Raw genomic sequence first — 17,499 nt, 5'->3', positions numbered from 1 at the left:
TGAAATATCACCAACGGGTGACAAAATGTGGCAGAAAAGAATTGACAAAGGTATGGCAAAAAAGTGTCCAAAGCAGGTGTCAAAAAATGCCAAAAGGCGTCCAAAAAGTGCCAAAAAGGGGTGCCAAAAAAGAGCCAAAAAAAAGGGGTCCTATTGGAGAAAAGCGTCGGTCAGACGTGGCATACTAATGGTAAATAAAGGTACTCACGTCTCCGACCCCTTGTGATTTATCTTCCTTTCTAGGCTGTCAAAACTTCCGGGCGTCTGTGACCCTTTTCTGGGTTGGCCGATTTTTGTGGCAAGCCGTTCCGGTTCCGGATATTTATCCACCGAGCAACCCTTGTGCTTCCGGAAGTTGATGACGAGGCCACGTTTTTTTTCCGTTCCGGCAATATTGTCCTGCTCGGAAGAATCCGGCAGCGACCAATCGGTGGAGCGAGCCTGGGGAGTGTAATTTGTGAAGATGCGGTTTTCTGGATGTGGCTGTTATCCGCTTACCTGTCGATTCCTGCTTTCCGGGGACCAAAACTCGGTGAATCGACGACGGCGTTTCCCCGGCCGATGGCGCACCTTCACGTCGCGTGTTCTTTTTATTTTTCACCGGAAACACGAATGAGCAAGCAATGTTGCCAAGTTTCCGAATTTGCTTGTGTCATTTTTGATTGACGGCTATTCACACGCTAAACGAAGTCCACTCAAATTATGCGTTTTTCTTCGCCGTATCTTGTTTCAGTGTTTTTGCTTTTTACACTCCGAGAAAATTTCCGATATTTCTGCAGTGCGTATTTGTATCTTTATGAGGGGAATGGGTAAAAAAAAAATGTTTGCAAAATACGCTCTTATCGTATCGTCAAATATAAGGAATAATTAATTGTAACAGTGCTGAAAAAATTATACCGAAAAATATGAAAAATATTACAAAATTAGACTAAATATGAGAAAAATTTCCCATAAATGGCAAAACTATGACAAATGTGAAAAAAATATGACAAAATTATAATCAAAATTTGACAATGAAATGACCTGACAGAACTAATATATGGATAAATATTTGACAACTAATTTACAAAAATGACAAAGTAATAAAAAAAATTTACAATAAAATTACAAAACTGACACATAAAACTATAAAAAAAATATTTCAAAGGTAGTAAAATATGGCAAAAATTTGACATTAAAATGAAAAAAATAAGACAAATGGCCTAGAATATGACAAAGTTCTGAAAAAAATATGACAAAAATTTGACAAAATAATGACAAAAATCTGACAAAATTATGAAGAATGAGATAAAAAGATAACAAAATACTTTTAAATACATGTAAAAAAATTACAAAATGATGACAAATACGACAGTAAAATTACAAAAGTTTAACAAAAAATGACAAAAATCCTAAAATATAATGAAGAATGTGTTACAAATATATGGCAAATATGAGGAAAAAAGACAAAATATGAAAAAGACAAATCTATGGGCTTGTGATATGTGTAGCTCAGTTGGCGAGTTTAAATACAAGAGTAATCATCGACCACGGTTGTACCGGGTAAGACTTTCATAATGAAGAGAAGATGGTAAAACGACTATAATCGAACGAAAAAAGACAACTATAAAAAAACTTACAATCAAATGACCAAAATTCTGACAGAACCATGAACAAAATACGACAAGTTGCAGACTTATGTTATTTTATTGCAAAATTTTGTCATATTTCTAATTTTTGATTAGTTATAATATTTGTCATATTTTAATTTCATTTGTCATATTTTCCATAATGTTGTCAAATATTTGTCAAAGTTGTTATTTCGTGTTATGTTATTATTGTAATTTTTTTGTTATTTAGTTTAGTCAATTTTAACTTATTTTTTTAATATTTTGGTCATGGCTTTGCCATTTTAATGTCAAATTTACCAAAGTTTTGGTATATTTTTCTAATATTTTTATCACCTTTGCCATATTTTTCTCAAAGTTTTGTCAGCGTTTCGTAATTTTTGTTGTCATAATATTGTAAAATATCTTTTCATAATTTTGTTATATTTTTGTCATAGTTTTGGTAGATTTGTTTTCATGCGATTTTCAGTCAATTGAAATATTTTAAAGTTGAGCGGAAGCCGCCAAATTGGATTTTAACGCGGATTGTTTTTTTTTTTTGCGCGGTACGTATTCCCCGCTCACAGTTTTGATTCTGCAAATAAATTTACAAAGATTTTTTGACGTGTGAATAATTTGTGCAAAACACAGAAGGTTTTTTTCAGTGTTGAACCGCTTCGCAATTCGCGTGCACTGTGGCCGGCCTTCAAAAACGGACTTGCGAAATTCATCCGGTGAATGAATATTTCGCTTCGCAGTTCGCTTCGCGCTCACTGTGTTCGTACCCTAAGAAGGCAAACGCTACAAGAGTTAACCGTTTTTTTATTTGATGATTTAAAAATACGACAATAGATGGCACTACACTGTGTTTCCAGTTGCAAACGCGATCGCGAATGCAAGCTTGGCCACTCGAGCGGTTTCGCCGACATCGACGCATTAAATAAATCATCTTTCTATTTATTTCTATCTATTCTTCGTTGAAAATTTACTTAATTTTGAATTGAACAAAACAAAAACGCCATATGATAAAAAAAAATAGATAATAATAATGAATCTATTTTCATTATTATTATCTATTTTTTTTATCATATGACATTCGGTGGCGTTTTTGTTTTGAATTTCAATTCAATTCAAAATTAAGTAAATTTTCAACGAAGAATAGATAGAAATAAATAGAAAGATGATTTATTTAATGCGTCGATGTCGGCGAAACCGCTCGAGTGGCCAAGCCTTTTAACTTTCAACGCTACTCGGCGGCGAAAAATCTGGATGTGTATGGATTTTTTTCTTCTCAGCATTTGAACTCGAAGGAAAAAAGTTGCCGTTTTTCTAACATGAAAATGCCACTAGATGTCACTAGTCGAGTAATGAGAAACGCTAGGAATTTGAGAAAAAGATTCCAATTCCCCAATACACGCATCGCATACAACGTTAGACGTTTTCGCAAAAATGTTTCAAACGTTGCAATCTGTCTGTTGTCTGCTATTGTCAATTCGAAAGATCGTATATCGTATCAGTATCAGTTTATGTTTTTGCGAAAACGCATAATTTTGTCTCAGATGTATAGCGACATCTATTGGCATTAATTTTAAACAAAAGAAGACCCTACAATTTTCTTGGCTCGTTCTTAATTAACGCTTTAATGTCACTATACGACAAACGAAGGCCGATGACAGAGTAATTATCGGGTCGGGATAGCGCATGGCAAATAAACGAATTAAATCAGTTTCGCATCGCCCCGAAAAGAAATTAATTAGAATAAAATCATTCAATAGAGATAAAATGTACTATGTATGTACTACGAAAATAAAACTTGAACACCAAATCTTTGGAATGAAAAACGCCGCCAAAAACGCTCAACATAAATCCCACAAGATGTTACTAGACGTTTGTGATTTCCCAGGATAAACACTTGGAGTGGGAGCGTTTTTCATTTCAACTGGCGGCGCTGATCGGATGGGCTGGCGCGAGTCTGGTAACCCAGGCGTACTGGGTTCGATTCCCGGTATCGGCAAGAAAAACTTTTGGGTTCGAATCCCATAAGTTGACGACAGGTAAGATGTGTAAATGTATATAGATTATATATTCCAGAGGGAATGCATCTGGGGCGCACGAACGCTATCAACGATGATGACTATGGCAAGAAAAAACACGTTGCCTTCTTGCTAAAATAAAAATGCCGCTAAATGTTGTTATGCTTAAAAAACGGCAGGTGGGTTTCTGAAAAACACGATTTTTTTAAATTTTCAGATTTTTGGGGAATCTTAAACGGTTAAAAAAATTAATTTTCTATTTGTTTATTTTATAAAAACAAGCTTTGTTTCGGAGGTATTCACGTGTCCATGAATAAAATTCAAAATCAAAATGCCACCAGATGTCGCTATGATTAAAAAATCGGATGAAAAAACGAGCCTGTTGGGTTGAGATATTTAAATAATTTTAATGCAAGTCCATTTTTGTTTCAAATGGTTTATTTTATATGTTTGGAGTTATAGTATAAGTTATTAATATAAATTATTTATAGAGGCAAACAATACAATGTTGTTTTGACAATTCACTTTATACAATATCATATAACCACAAAATTCTTAATTTAATACATTTCTTCTGTTTATTCCTTTCGAAGCTTTCAATGCGGGATTTATATGACACTTATAAACATATTCAGAACTGTTTTCTAAAAACAAACTCGTAGAAATTGCTCTGCATCATTGCTACAAAAAATTACACCTTTTTATCAGTGACCACTACAACTCAGAACTTCGATAATTCTATTTATAATTAAGTTCCGCTAAGCACTTGTAAACAAATTATTGTTATAACATTTCATTATGAACAATCTAGTTTGGATGTGATTATGATTCGGATAGAATCAATCCTTTTTCAATAACACATTATTTTGTTTCGTTTTCTACAAATATTCAAAATAGAAAACAATTTATGTCTATTTTTGTATTTTTTTTGTTTCATACGACGTGAAAGCTCACGTGAGATATCATAAAATTACAAATTCTCTGCAAATGATAAAAATTGAAATTTGAATAAATAAGACATTTTTTTTTATTTCGCCACAAAGCCTGCTGTGCTATGCCGGGAGTTTCGAGCATTTTTATTCGTTAGTAACGCTTTAACTAAACGCCAATAGATGTCACTACTGGCTATAGCCAAGCATTTTCCAGTAGCTCGATTCGAGCAGCCGGACTCTGATCTACTCGATTTCGATTTTTCGTAGCGTTGCATTGAATTTATTTGTTGAACGGATGTCGCCAGATGTCACTATACTTTAAAAACAAAATCGTGAATCACGCCTTTCTGAGATCATCATTGGAAAATTTAATTCAAAAAATTTAAAAAAATGACATTTTTATTTTTACGGATTAACGGGGTCTCGGTTAAAGGACGTTTTTATGCTTTCTTCTAGGTTTAGGGACGGAAGCTCTTTCAACCGTTCACATTAAACTGCAATTGTTGTTGTTGTATTTTGGGTTTAAAATTGGCCTGAGGGACGGAGCCTCATATCGCCAGTGCGAAATTTCACTGTTTTCTTGATGATTCAAAAAAAAACGACAATAGATGCCACTTTTCTTTGTTTCCAGTTGCAAACGCGAACGCGAGTGCAGGTGCGGCCACTCGAGCATCATTATTTTCTATTCTTCAGTAATAACTTACTTATGCCGTTTTCGTTTTCTTCACGAACACAATTACAGCAATAAGGGCAAAAACCCGTTTTTGCCACTGCTAATAAACAAAAACTCTAACACGAGATATCATAAAATTGCATATGCATATGCAAATGATGAAAATGAAATTTTAAACAAGACTTTTTTTTATTTCGTCGTTTTGACCTTTCCCACAAAGCCCACTATGCTGGGAGTTTGGTGACGCTTGCTTAGTGACGCTTAGATTAAACGCCAATAGATGTCACTATTTACAGTATGTTCAAGCGTTTTCCTCCAGCTCGGCAGCTCCATCAGCTTGATTCGAGCAGCTCGGCTACATAAAAAAACACTGACGGAACGCTTTTTCCAAGCGTGAATGGAACTGAATTTGTTCGATGTGGGATGATGAAGAAGTACACCCAAAATAATCTACACGTAGCGGCTACGTGAAAAACTACATAATTTTTATCCAATTGATTTTCACGTAACTTCTACGAATAAAACATGTGAACGATCTCCTAATAAGATTTGCTGCATAAACGTCACCTACAAGTTACGTGAATTTTCAATGAATTCAAACAGATGTGCTGATGAAAGCTATTTTCAATTCAAGTTGAATCATTGCAATTAATGGAGGTTAAGATCGGTTTTCGAATTAAACATTTATACGTTTTCTTATAACTAATATTTATTTTTCTTTTCTTTCACTAAATATTACATTACCACAACACTACCACTACACTTATTTTGCTGTCTCAAAGTCTCAATTCCGGGAGTTCTTTCCAGCTGGTTGATTAGGTAAAATCTGTAAAATTAAAAAAAAAAATAATCAAAAAGAAATTATCTAAATGATAAACAATTTACCTTGTTAGGAACCAGTAGAAAACTCATTTCTTTTGACAGGGCAACTAAAGAATGGCTGATCGTGTCTGGTACCAGCACGAATAGCCCAAAATTTTACAGCAGCAACATATCGACATGAACTGAAATAATTAAACAAATTCGTTAATAAATAAGCTCCGCGCTTCAAAAAATAATTTGAAAATGTTGTTTAGAAAATCGAAAAACTTACGTCCTCACTGGTTCGAAAGAAATAATCTCCATCGAATTTTCAATATTGTGTATTCAGAGAAAAATTGGATTTTCGCAACGGTAGTTAGACCCGAAATTTGACAACCGTAATTTGACAGCTCTGCTGCAATGGGTTGCATTTTCGTCAGTGTAGCCGAGAAACACTAAAGCAAATCGTCATATGATATGTAAATCGTTTTTTAAGATGTACTAAATTATTATTTGAATGAATAAATCGACTTCTCTGCGAGTTTTGTAAATTATTAGATATCGATAAGAGTCGGTTACTTTAAAACATATATGACTTATTTGAAACATTCGTTGTACTGTATATAATGTGATAATGTTGAATGTTTGTGTTGACTCAATTTATTCAAATTTAGGATTTCAAGTTTAGTTTCTATTCAATATTTCTATCTATTCTATTTCTAATTTAACTTCAGATGTTGGACTTCCAACTTCCAACGAAGATAAAATTTGTTTGTACTAGATTGTCGGAAGTTTGTGTTGTCAGTTCCCAAACAATGCACAATATTTGTTTGATTGAGTCGAATTGCGATTTGCAGCATAGCTGTTTGAAGTTATTGGTTTTTACTTAATATTTTAATAATTAATCACGGTTTCAGGATTTTTTTTCATAAAACAATTTTTGAATAAACATGATAAAAATACTACGTAATCTTTAAGCACTAAGGTTGCATATGCCAGCATCATTTTTCAGTTTTTTTGGGGGGATTTTCATTTTTTAAATCGTTATTTAAATATCGATTGAAAAATCTTGAGAACTGAATCATCCTTGCGGATGAAAATCACAAAACAAAAAATCAGCAACTTAGAGAAAGCTGGCAAAAGTAAAACTTAACTCTGGAATAAGTTTTTGACAATTTGTTCCAAACACAAAAATTTGCAAAAGATTCAAAGTTTGTAAGAAAAAATTCTGATAATGTATGTTAATCCTTCGATTTCATGTATAAAAATGCAGAGAGAACCATTCGAAATAAACTCTGCATTCTTTCTTCTTTTTCCTTCTGATTGAAGTTTCAAATCAAGTTTACCAAAGTTCTTTAAATAGGTAAACAATGTTCCAATCAGAACGTTACCATGTGCAGTAATCATTTTAAATGGTTTGAAATGTTGCTGAAAAATCATGATTGATTCTGAAACATGATGTTTGGCTTAGTAAAAAACGCATGAAAGTGTTCTGAAGATTTATTTCAGTTTCAAAGTTCAGTTTCCATGTTTGACGTTTGCGGTAGTGCTTCTTCTTCTTCAGGAAGAGTTGAGAAAATCCAAAATAAGTCTGAAAGAGCAATAATAAGCATTTTGTTTAGCTTCCTGCACCAAACTCTACACTATTACGATTCGGTCTGAAATAACCACAGAGTTAGCAAAAACCAGATACAGGCTCACCAGAAAACAAACTCAGCTGACAGAAGACAATTACCATTTCCTATAAGAATTTGCAATCACACGCTTCTGAAAAAAGCATTCACTTGTATTTTACGTGAAATTCATGAGCTAGTTACGAAAACGTAAAGAAGGTACTAAAAGATACCATAGAATCGATGTTATGCCACAAAAGCATAGTTTACGTGAAAAATACCGTAAAATTAATTTCAAAATTATTTTGGGTGTAATTTAAGGAAAAATTTGAGGTCCTTTTGTGAGAAAAATCACGCCCTAGTTTTGAGGAACGCTTTTTAAATTTCAATTTTCATACAAATTCATTCAAATACAGTATTCAGACAACAAACCGAGCCATGTTTTCATCCGTTTGCTTATTATAAACGCCAATGGATGTCACTAGAGCGTTAAGTATTTTCCCAAAAACATTTCAAACGTTGAAAAAGCGAGACAATTTGAAAAAACATCAAAAACATAAACAGCATTTTTATGTTTACGGCTTAACGGTGTTTCGGCTGTGGTTTCGGTTAACAAACGTTTTTTATGCTGTCTACGGACGTTTTAGAGCTTTAGAAGGCAAACTGCTAGAGTTAACCGTTTTTTTCATTTGATGATTTAAAAATACGACAATAGATGGCACTATTCTGTGTTTCCAGTTGCAAACGCGATCGCGAATGCAAGCTTGGCCACTCGAACGGCTTCGCATCGACATCGACGCATTAAATAAATCATCTTTCTATTTATTTCTATCTATTCTTCGTTGAAAATTTACTTAATTTTGAATATAAAATTTAAAACAAAAACGCCACCGAATGTCATATGATAAAAAAATAGATAATAAGAATGAAAATAGATGTTACTTTCAACTACAACAACTGCGAAAAATCTGGAAGTGTATGGATTTTTTTCTTCTCAGCATTTGAACTCGAAGGAAAAAAGTTGCCGTTTTTCTAACATGAAAATGCCACTAGATGTCACTAGTCGAGTAATGAGAAACACTACACTCAGAAAAATACTATTATGTATGCCATAAGATTCTCTTATGAAGTGGCGCCATAAGAAAAATTAATGAAATTCATAAGATTGTCTTATGACGCGAATGAATTCTGAAGATGAACGCCTACTTCAATGAGAGGTTGTTGCTTTTCATTAGAGATTCTTATGGAAACAGTAAATCACTTTCTAATAAGAAAAATTCTTGCTGAAAACATTCACTTTATTGTTTGCCAAATTCGTTTAAAATTAAATCCTGCATTGTCACCATCAGCAGCGCATCAACAGACGGCTTCATCAAAGTTTTTTTTTTGCCGCATCTAAATCTTCGACCTTTCGTTTTTTGCCGATCAGCTTGCTGAAAAGTAAACAAATAATGTATTTTAGTTTACTAATATATTCAACGTTTATACCAAAAACATCAAATCGAACATACCATTCCGGAGATAGCAATAACATTTAACATATAAGGAAAACTATAATAACTATGAACTGGCGATTGCTTCGTACTGTTAGATGATAAAAAAAACTGATGCTATGAATGAATGTGTTCATCATTTTTTCACAATGCCGTTTCTTATATTTTTCATAAGAACATCGTATGAAAATTGAAAGAATTTCATAAGACTCTTATGAAAAATTAGTTTGGACGCAAAAAAGTGGTTCATAAGATTTATCTTATGAAATTTATAATAAGATTTCCTCTGAGTGTAGGAATTTGAGAAAAAGATTCCAATTCCCCAATACACGCATCGCATACAACGTTAGACGTGTTTCAAACTTTGCAATCTGTCTGTTGTCTGCAAGTTATCAATTCGAAAGAACACAAAAATCGTATATCGTATCAGTTGAACAGTTCACGTTTTTGCGAAAACGCATAATTTTGTCTCAGATGTATAGCGACATCTATTGGCGTTAATTTTAAACAAAAGGAGACATTTTCTTGGGTCGTTCTTGGGTCTATACTGTTTGCAAACGCTTTAAAAGGCCGATGACACAGTGATTATCGAGTCGGGATAGCGCAAATAAACGAATTAAATCAGTTTCGCATCGCCCCGAAAAGAAATTAATTAGAAAAAAAAATCATTCATTAGTGATAAAATGTACTATGTATGTACTACGAAAATAAAACTTGAACACCAAATCTTTGGAATGAAAAACGCCGCCAAAAACGCTCAACATAAATCCCACAAGATGTTACTAGACGTTTGTGATTTCCCAGGATAAACACTTGGAGTGGGAGCGTTTTTCATTTCAACTGGCGGCGCTGATCGGATAGGCTGGCGCGAGTCTGGTAACCCAGGCGTACTGAGTTCGATTCCCGGTATCGGCAAGAAAAACTTTTGGGTTCGAATCCCATAAGTTGACGACAGGTAAGAAGTGTAAATGTATATAGATGTATAAATAATTATATATTCCAGAGGGAATGCATCTGGGGTGCACGAACGCTATCAACGATGATGACTTAGCATTTTCGTATGGCAAGAAAAAACACGTTGCCTTGCTAAAATAAAAATGCCGCTTAATGTTGTTATGCTTTAAAAACGGCAGGTGGGTTTGTGAAAAACACGACTTTTTTTTTAATTTTCAGATTTTTGGGGAATCTTAAACGGTTAAAAAAAATTAATTTTCTATTTGTTTATTTTATAAAAACAAGCTTTGTTTCGGAGGTATTCACGTGTCCATGAATAAAATTCAAAATCAAAATGCCACCAGATGTCGCTATGATTAAAAAATCGGATGAAAAAACGCCCTAATCGCTTATTTTGAGGAATTTTGAAAACAATCATTTCAGATATTCAGATGAATAAAATAGCCACGCTGAGCCTGTTGGGTTGAGATATTTAAATAATTTTAATGCAAGTCCATTTTTGTTTCAAATGGTTTATTTTATATGTTTGGAGTTATAGTATAAGTTATTAATATAAATTATTTATAGAGGCAAACAATACAATGTTGTTTTGACAATTCACTTTATACAATATCATATAACCACAAAATTCTTAATTTAATACATTTCTTCTGTTTATTCCTTTCGAAGCTTTCAATGCGGGATTTATATGACACTTATAAACATATTCAGAACTGTTTTCTAAAAACAAACTCGTAGAAATTGCTCTGCATCATTGCTACAAAAAATTACACCTTTTTATCAGTGACCACTACAACTCAGAACTTCGATAATTCTATTTATAATTAAGTTCCGCTAAGCACTTGTAAACAAATTATTGTTATAACATTTCATTATGAACAATCTAGTTTGGATGTGATTATGATTCGGATAGAATCAATCCTTTTTCAATAACACATTATTTTGTTTCACAGATTTAAACAAAAATCGTTAAAAATGAGCAAATTTCGGTATTCTAGGGCTTACGATATTTTCACTGTTTATGATTCAACTGCTCCCGTTTTAACCAACTGTTTCAGCTCGCTGAAACATTTAACATTTATGTTGGTTGCTATTGTTACTAAAACATTTCCATCGTTGCTCGAGTATTCAAGAAATGAAAAGGTTAAAATTTACTTATAACTTGTTGATACACATGCGCGTAATAAGCAACTTTATACTTGTTGAAATATTCGTGGTACTTAAAGATGTAACCAAAAATGTGAATATTAAATGCTCAACTCGCTTGTTCTTAAAAAAAGGAAAGAAATTCTTGAGTTAAAACAAATTCCTAATACCAAATTTGAGAATAGTGGATACTGATTATGTGATATGAAAAAAAATCAATCTTTTTCATTCTTATGAAATTTGTATCGGGGATGAGAAGAAATACATTGTTAAGCCTTTCTCACTAGATGACATGATACGAGATTTCGGTTGATACCATTGCTGAAACATTTCTTGGGACTCTGATTCATACGATACATGGAAAATGGGTACATGTTGCATCACGTTGCCTAATGCCTACTAGGCTTGGATTGATGAGTCCTTTGAATGTGATTTCAATAATTTTGGATTTTTAATCACCGTAATTTATGTAACTTTTAAACGTTGTACTTATACAAATAATTGATTTCATTTGACAGATGTGCATTGTTTCTCTAACGAATTGATAGACAATTTCATGTTGGGATAACTCAGAAGGTATTTCTTAAACCCTAATCCGCGCTAGAGCGTCAATATGACACTATTGGAAGTTTGGCTGCCTGTAACTTTATTCAGGCGCATCCAAATAAAAAAAAATCTTGTGGGTTCCCCAATGAATTCATGAAATCTTTAAAATTGCATCATTGGTTTTTTTATGGACGCTCCCTGAATCCCAGACAAAAAAAACTCCCTAATGAAATCTGGAGTGTCTCTTGATCCTCAACCTATTTGTACGAAATTTATAGTTTTGAAAACCTCGTTGCATTACGAATTTTGTACTTTAAAAATTCTCTACTGAGACAGAAACAACTTTGACCACTGGCTGATTGAAATGTACAGTTTTGACACCCCCTTTTTACATTTTTGTAGTCATGATTAAAAATAAACCATAGCGTTTAGTTTCAGCTTACTCTAAGTACTTCATTCCGAAGCATGTTTCCTATTTTTTCTTAGATTTTGAATAACGTGAAAAGAAATAATATTAGCTGTATATTGTCGTTAGCGCATACTTGAGCTCCATTGCGAGGTGTACAAATCGGTTGAGAAACAAGAGAGATATTATATTATAATTATTATAATAGCAGTTTTAGTAATGAGTGTCAAATTGACATCGTTGAACTCTAACGGGTGAGAAAAATCAGAGACGAGTGAGGGTTAAAATACACTAAAAAATATAAACGACAATAGATATATTACTATCTGTTGTGGTCCCACTCTATAGGTTTATTGAAGCCATTTTCAACACATCTCTCAAAAACTTATCAAAATTCGACCTCATAACAGCTACTTAGATACGTTCCCAGAATAATTGCAAACTTAATCCTTTCGATATCCATTCCTAGTAGTTTTCTTTTAATTTGTAAAAAGGTTATTGGAATTTAAAATATGAACTCTTTTACAGTCAATGGCCAATAGTTGGATAGCTGGTTTTCTTCTTTATCAGGCTAGTTCTAATAATGAAGTAAGAGTGAGAAAAAAAACAGAAACTTGAAAAAACAAATGATTGAACACTTCCTTCGTCCATTAAACTCCTTTCTAATCTTGATCTAATCTTCGTTTAGCTGAGACTTTTCAGAAAATTAACATGAAATTCACATTTTTTCATACTAGTTGGGGAGTGTTCGTAAATTATGCCATGCAGGAGTTAAGCTTAGAGTATCACTTTTCCCTTATGTCACGCATGCTACAAATGTTCTTTAAAAGTTTTCATGCTCTGGTAAATGCCCGCTTAGCTCTAATCACGTTGCATGATTAATGAATGCTCCTTTACGTTGTTCTTTTATTATTATTGAAATCTAAACGTTGATATGATTCAGATAAACCAACTGTTTTCTTTCTATATTTCACAATACATTCGGTAAGATTACCTAAATAACAAAAAAAATGTATGAAAGGTCTAAAATACGGATTCTGCCGAACGAGATAACTGCACCGGATGGGATGGTGACCTGGCTAGCCTTTTTTTAGGTAATTTTTCTAGATTAGTTAGTAGTTTCGCGAAATCGGGTCTATCGTCTAACTGATATTTCCAACAGTCCATCAAAATTTCTTTCACATCTCGCGAGGCCTGAAGGTTAGCAAGAGTTTGCTTCATACCGCGACCGACCTGCCAGATAATGGACTCTGGCGGCTGCAATTTGAATGGGAATTCACCACACAATAACTCATACCATACAGTGCCGAAAGCGAAAATATCTGAAGCTGTTGAAAACGGCAAATCACTGTTCACGGGTCGATACGATGTTAACTTTTGTATCAGCTCTGGTGCAAGGTAGCATAGCCAGCCACTTGGAATCCCTAATCCTAAATCACAATACAAGAGTTTGGTGGCACTGAAAAGGCCAAAATCTGTTATTATCACTTTGCCATTTTCGAGAAAGATGTTTTTTGTTCTCAAATCCTTGTGAACAATGCCTCTGGCGTGTAGATAGCCCATGCCTTGCGAAATTTGTTGGGCAACAATGGTGGTTCTGTTAAGATTGAATTTATCTTTGCGAATATGGATGTGGGTGAACAACGTATTCCCTTTACAAAGTGAAGTAACAATCGCCAACCGAGGTGGCTTCATACAGGCACCCATGAACAATACCACATTCTCATGGCGTGTTTTCTTGAAAGTAGCAACTTCCAACTTAAAAGCTTCTAAAGTACTATCGTCGGCAACATAGTCTTCTTTCAGTAATTTTACTGCTACATCTCCATGCCATAGAGCTCGATGAACGGTACCGAAACGTCCATTACCAATTTTCTCTAGCAATTTTAGATCATCATATGGTATATCCCATTCTTTCAAAGATAAACTATTCTGTCGCGGCCAATTTTCATTCTCACGTTCTTCGGTTGAATCTAGTCGAATTGGGGTACGCTCTGATGAAGAATCAGTACTGGTAGCACTATTAGACCCAGTTTTGTCGCTATCGTTGCTGTGTTGTGATTCAGGTAGTTTCGAAAGCTGCAACTTGGGGATCCTATTTGTATTCTCTGAATCATTCGTAGTTGCTGCTTTGACATTGTTGTTGATGGGATGCGTTTCGATCGTAATACCATCCCTACTATCCGTATTATAATGTAAATTATTTGTATGTAGAATGTCTGGAAAGTTGAACTGCGATTGTTTAGTGGCAGCTGGAGTTTGTGGAGGCAATGACAGTAACGCAGGACTTGACGGAGAAGAGCTGTTGCAACTAGAGCCAGCTGAACTACTATCTGGTCCAGCATGAATTCCATGCATTGGAACTCTATTCCTATCTTTTGCAAACGGAATTCTGTTGCCTAAGTTTGGTGATATATTTGGCATGAGTGTATCCGACTGAAGCCTTTGCTTAAACTCATCTACGAATTCCTGTGGTAGCCCACAAGAAGGGGGCACGTTGGATTTACAATCTTTATGGCAGCGATATTTACATTCTGTACATTTGAAACCAAAAAACATTTGCTTGTTACATAGATCACAGGTGCTCTTAGTCACCTTGAATTTTTTAGTAAAACGATGCTGAATCATGTGTCCCATACCGCGGGTTATTATAGGTGTACAAGGGGACTTTGGCGGAATGGATACGTTGTGCAATGAAGATATGTGGTTATCTGTGGTTTCACTATGATGCTGCTGCTGCTGCTGTTGCTGCTGTTCAGCTTCTGTACATGGACGTGTGCGCACACACGATAACTGAACGCTGCCGTTACCTATAGTTGTAGTTGGCTGTAAGCTCGAAGTATTATTGTTGGAGTTCACCATGTTCTGGTGACTCACAGTTGCATTTTCAGTAAGTGGCAACATTTGATTGGGTAGGAATTGAGACTCGTGAGATTTCGACTTTGTTAAAGAAATGAATTGCTCACCATTGACATTGTTATTGCTAGTCGTTACAACACTTCCAATTGTATTATTGTTTTGTGGTGTTTGTTGGGCTTGGCTTGGAACGTTTTGTGTCATAATCGGCCTAATTTGTGTTTGATGTTTCTTTTTTGGAGGAGGCGTTGTAGGAAAACCTTTTTTATTTTGTTGTTGTTTATTTAACGCTGCATTGGATGGTGATGTTGGAGGAGAAGGTGACGGTGTAAGTGTGCAAGTTGACCCTTCTTCTGGAGACATTGCCTGTGAAGGCGGATGGAGTAATCTCTCAGAAATAATTTCTGGTGAGGTTACTAATGCAGGGAGTGGTTCTATCGGACTTTCTCCCGTATCATTTGAAAAATGGTTTTCATGTTTCGCTACAACACGCGGTTGCGAGCGACTTATTCTAGGAGATGCTCGATGGTGTGTTGCATGATGACGTTCCCAAGAATCCCAGTACAAATCTAATGGTTCCTTAGGCTCCCCAAATCGGGTTTGGTCGAGACATCGCCTTAAGTTGTTTATCGCACGGAGTAATCTTCTCAGATCATCTTCTCGAACTTTAATGTTGCTTTTAAGTAGATCACGTAAGTCAGCGTCACTTGTTTCTAGAAGTAATTCCAAAGAATTTGTTCTTTGTATCACAGCATTCAACGAAGCTGAACTCAAACCTGTAAGCAAAAAAAAAAAATGTTTGTTCAATAAATACCTAACATTTTGGTGCAATAAAGCTGAAAAGATTACAAGGGTATTCCTAAGTAACATTTTAACAAGGATTCAAAGGGTTCAATCTCCAAATGGTAGTTTAGAATATTAGAAACGTTTTATTTAGCGACGATTCAGAAAGAACAAAATCTATTCCATGGATCACATCTGAAGATTTTAAAATTTCTAATTCATCAATAAATTTTTGAATCACCAGGAAGTACTGTGTTAATATTTTTATTGTAAGTTTACCACAAGAATTTTAGTTCATAGCATAAACATAAAATCTTTTATTTTTTAGGTCCAATACATTTTTCTCTTAGTGCAGAAGGTTACAGGCAGTGATGATTTCGACTATTTTGGATGTTGAATCTGAATATGAAAACTGTTTTTCTTAGCTGCACTTTGACAACACTAGAATAATTAATTAACCGCCTAAGCGATTCTTAAATTTAATTTATTGTTAATAAAAAGTCAATGATAGATTTTCATTAACTTTCTTTTTCTATATCTTCCGAAGTTGTCTATGAAAAATTTTTGTTTTCTTACTGGGTTGGATTTTCACTAAGATTTTTGACTAAAGGCTTAGGCGACAATCACAATAAACAGCATAGGAAAAGGTTAGAAGAATTGAAAATAAATATTGAAAATAACGACTTTATTTGATGTTGTTCCACCTATTCCAATCAATTTCAGATCTTTTGTGTTAAAAAAATTATAAGAATTTTTTTTAAAGTGAGATTAGTGTTCTAATCTCTTATTCATGCACCAAGAAGGGCTACGATACCTTTTGATTATCCGGCGTTTAAAGCTCAATTCTATCATTTTATTCTTTATTACAGACAAACTTACCAACGACACGTAGCCATTGTCCAAGATCATTTCCGTCAGCCAATAATCCGCAATTGGGTACCCGTTTCGCTAGTTTAGCCTTCGCTAATAGCAGCTCTGAGAACATTTTGATAAGTTTTGTTTCCAATGTACGAATTTCTTGTTGAGTAAGCTCAGCGCTTGTTGCACACTGTGTCCTTAAACCTTCCAACCTATCGGCTGATATATCTATCATGCTCTGAATGACATCGAGACTTCGGCGGATGTTTGCTTCACTATCATTGTTCAGATGGGATATATTATTTTCTTCGGCCATGGTATCCAAAGAAATTGTAATTCTCACTTCTAACAAATGGCTCTTCTTCGGAAAGTTTTTCAAGCGATCCGTAATGATATCCAAGAAGATACTTTAGGGATACAGGATTTTCACTTAATCAACAATTTTGAAGACTACTGAGTCTCTTGGAATCATTTTCACAATGTGTTTTGCTATTTCTTCATTATTCTGCACAAAAAGGAGTAAAAATCAATATTTTTCTCTGTGATCTGAAACTAGCAATGGACATGATTGTCAAAAACTTTTCGATAACAAATTTCCAAATTCGATGTTACTGCGCATCGTAGAAAACATCGAATTCGTAATGCGAACACTGAAAAAAACCACTTTTGCACGCACAATAAAAATTAATGTTCATGCTGCACGCACTCAGGCAAATTCATATTATAATTTTCATAAGAAGAGTCTTTATGAACCGATTTTTAGAGTGTAAAACTGTTTTCCATAAGAGTTATGAAATTCTTTCAATTTTCATAAAAACA

At 34.3% G+C, this 17,499-nt stretch overlaps 1 protein-coding gene across 1 annotated transcript; it reads right to left on the bottom strand.

Moving 5' to 3' along the window:
• Positions 1 to 12,498: 12,498 nt before the first annotated feature.
• On the bottom strand, positions 12,499 to 17,246 carry LOC129755040 (kinase suppressor of Ras 2). Its single transcript, XM_055751339.1, has 2 exons — positions 16,702 to 17,246; positions 12,499 to 15,815 (listed from the first exon to the last, which is right to left on the bottom strand). The coding sequence occupies exons 1-2, from the start codon at positions 16,994 to 16,996 to the stop codon at positions 13,207 to 13,209; spliced, it is 2,904 nt and encodes a 967-aa protein (XP_055607314.1). The 5' UTR covers positions 16,997 to 17,246; the 3' UTR covers positions 12,499 to 13,206.
• Positions 17,247 to 17,499: the final 253 nt, after the last annotated feature.

The sequence above is a fragment of the Uranotaenia lowii genome, chromosome 3 (genome assembly GCF_029784155.1).
Source record: "Uranotaenia lowii strain MFRU-FL chromosome 3, ASM2978415v1, whole genome shotgun sequence".
Taxonomy (NCBI): Eukaryota; Metazoa; Arthropoda; class Insecta; order Diptera; family Culicidae; genus Uranotaenia; species Uranotaenia lowii.
The sequence above is the reverse complement of the archived record's forward strand: the minus strand, read 5'-3'. Positions and strand labels throughout refer to the sequence as shown.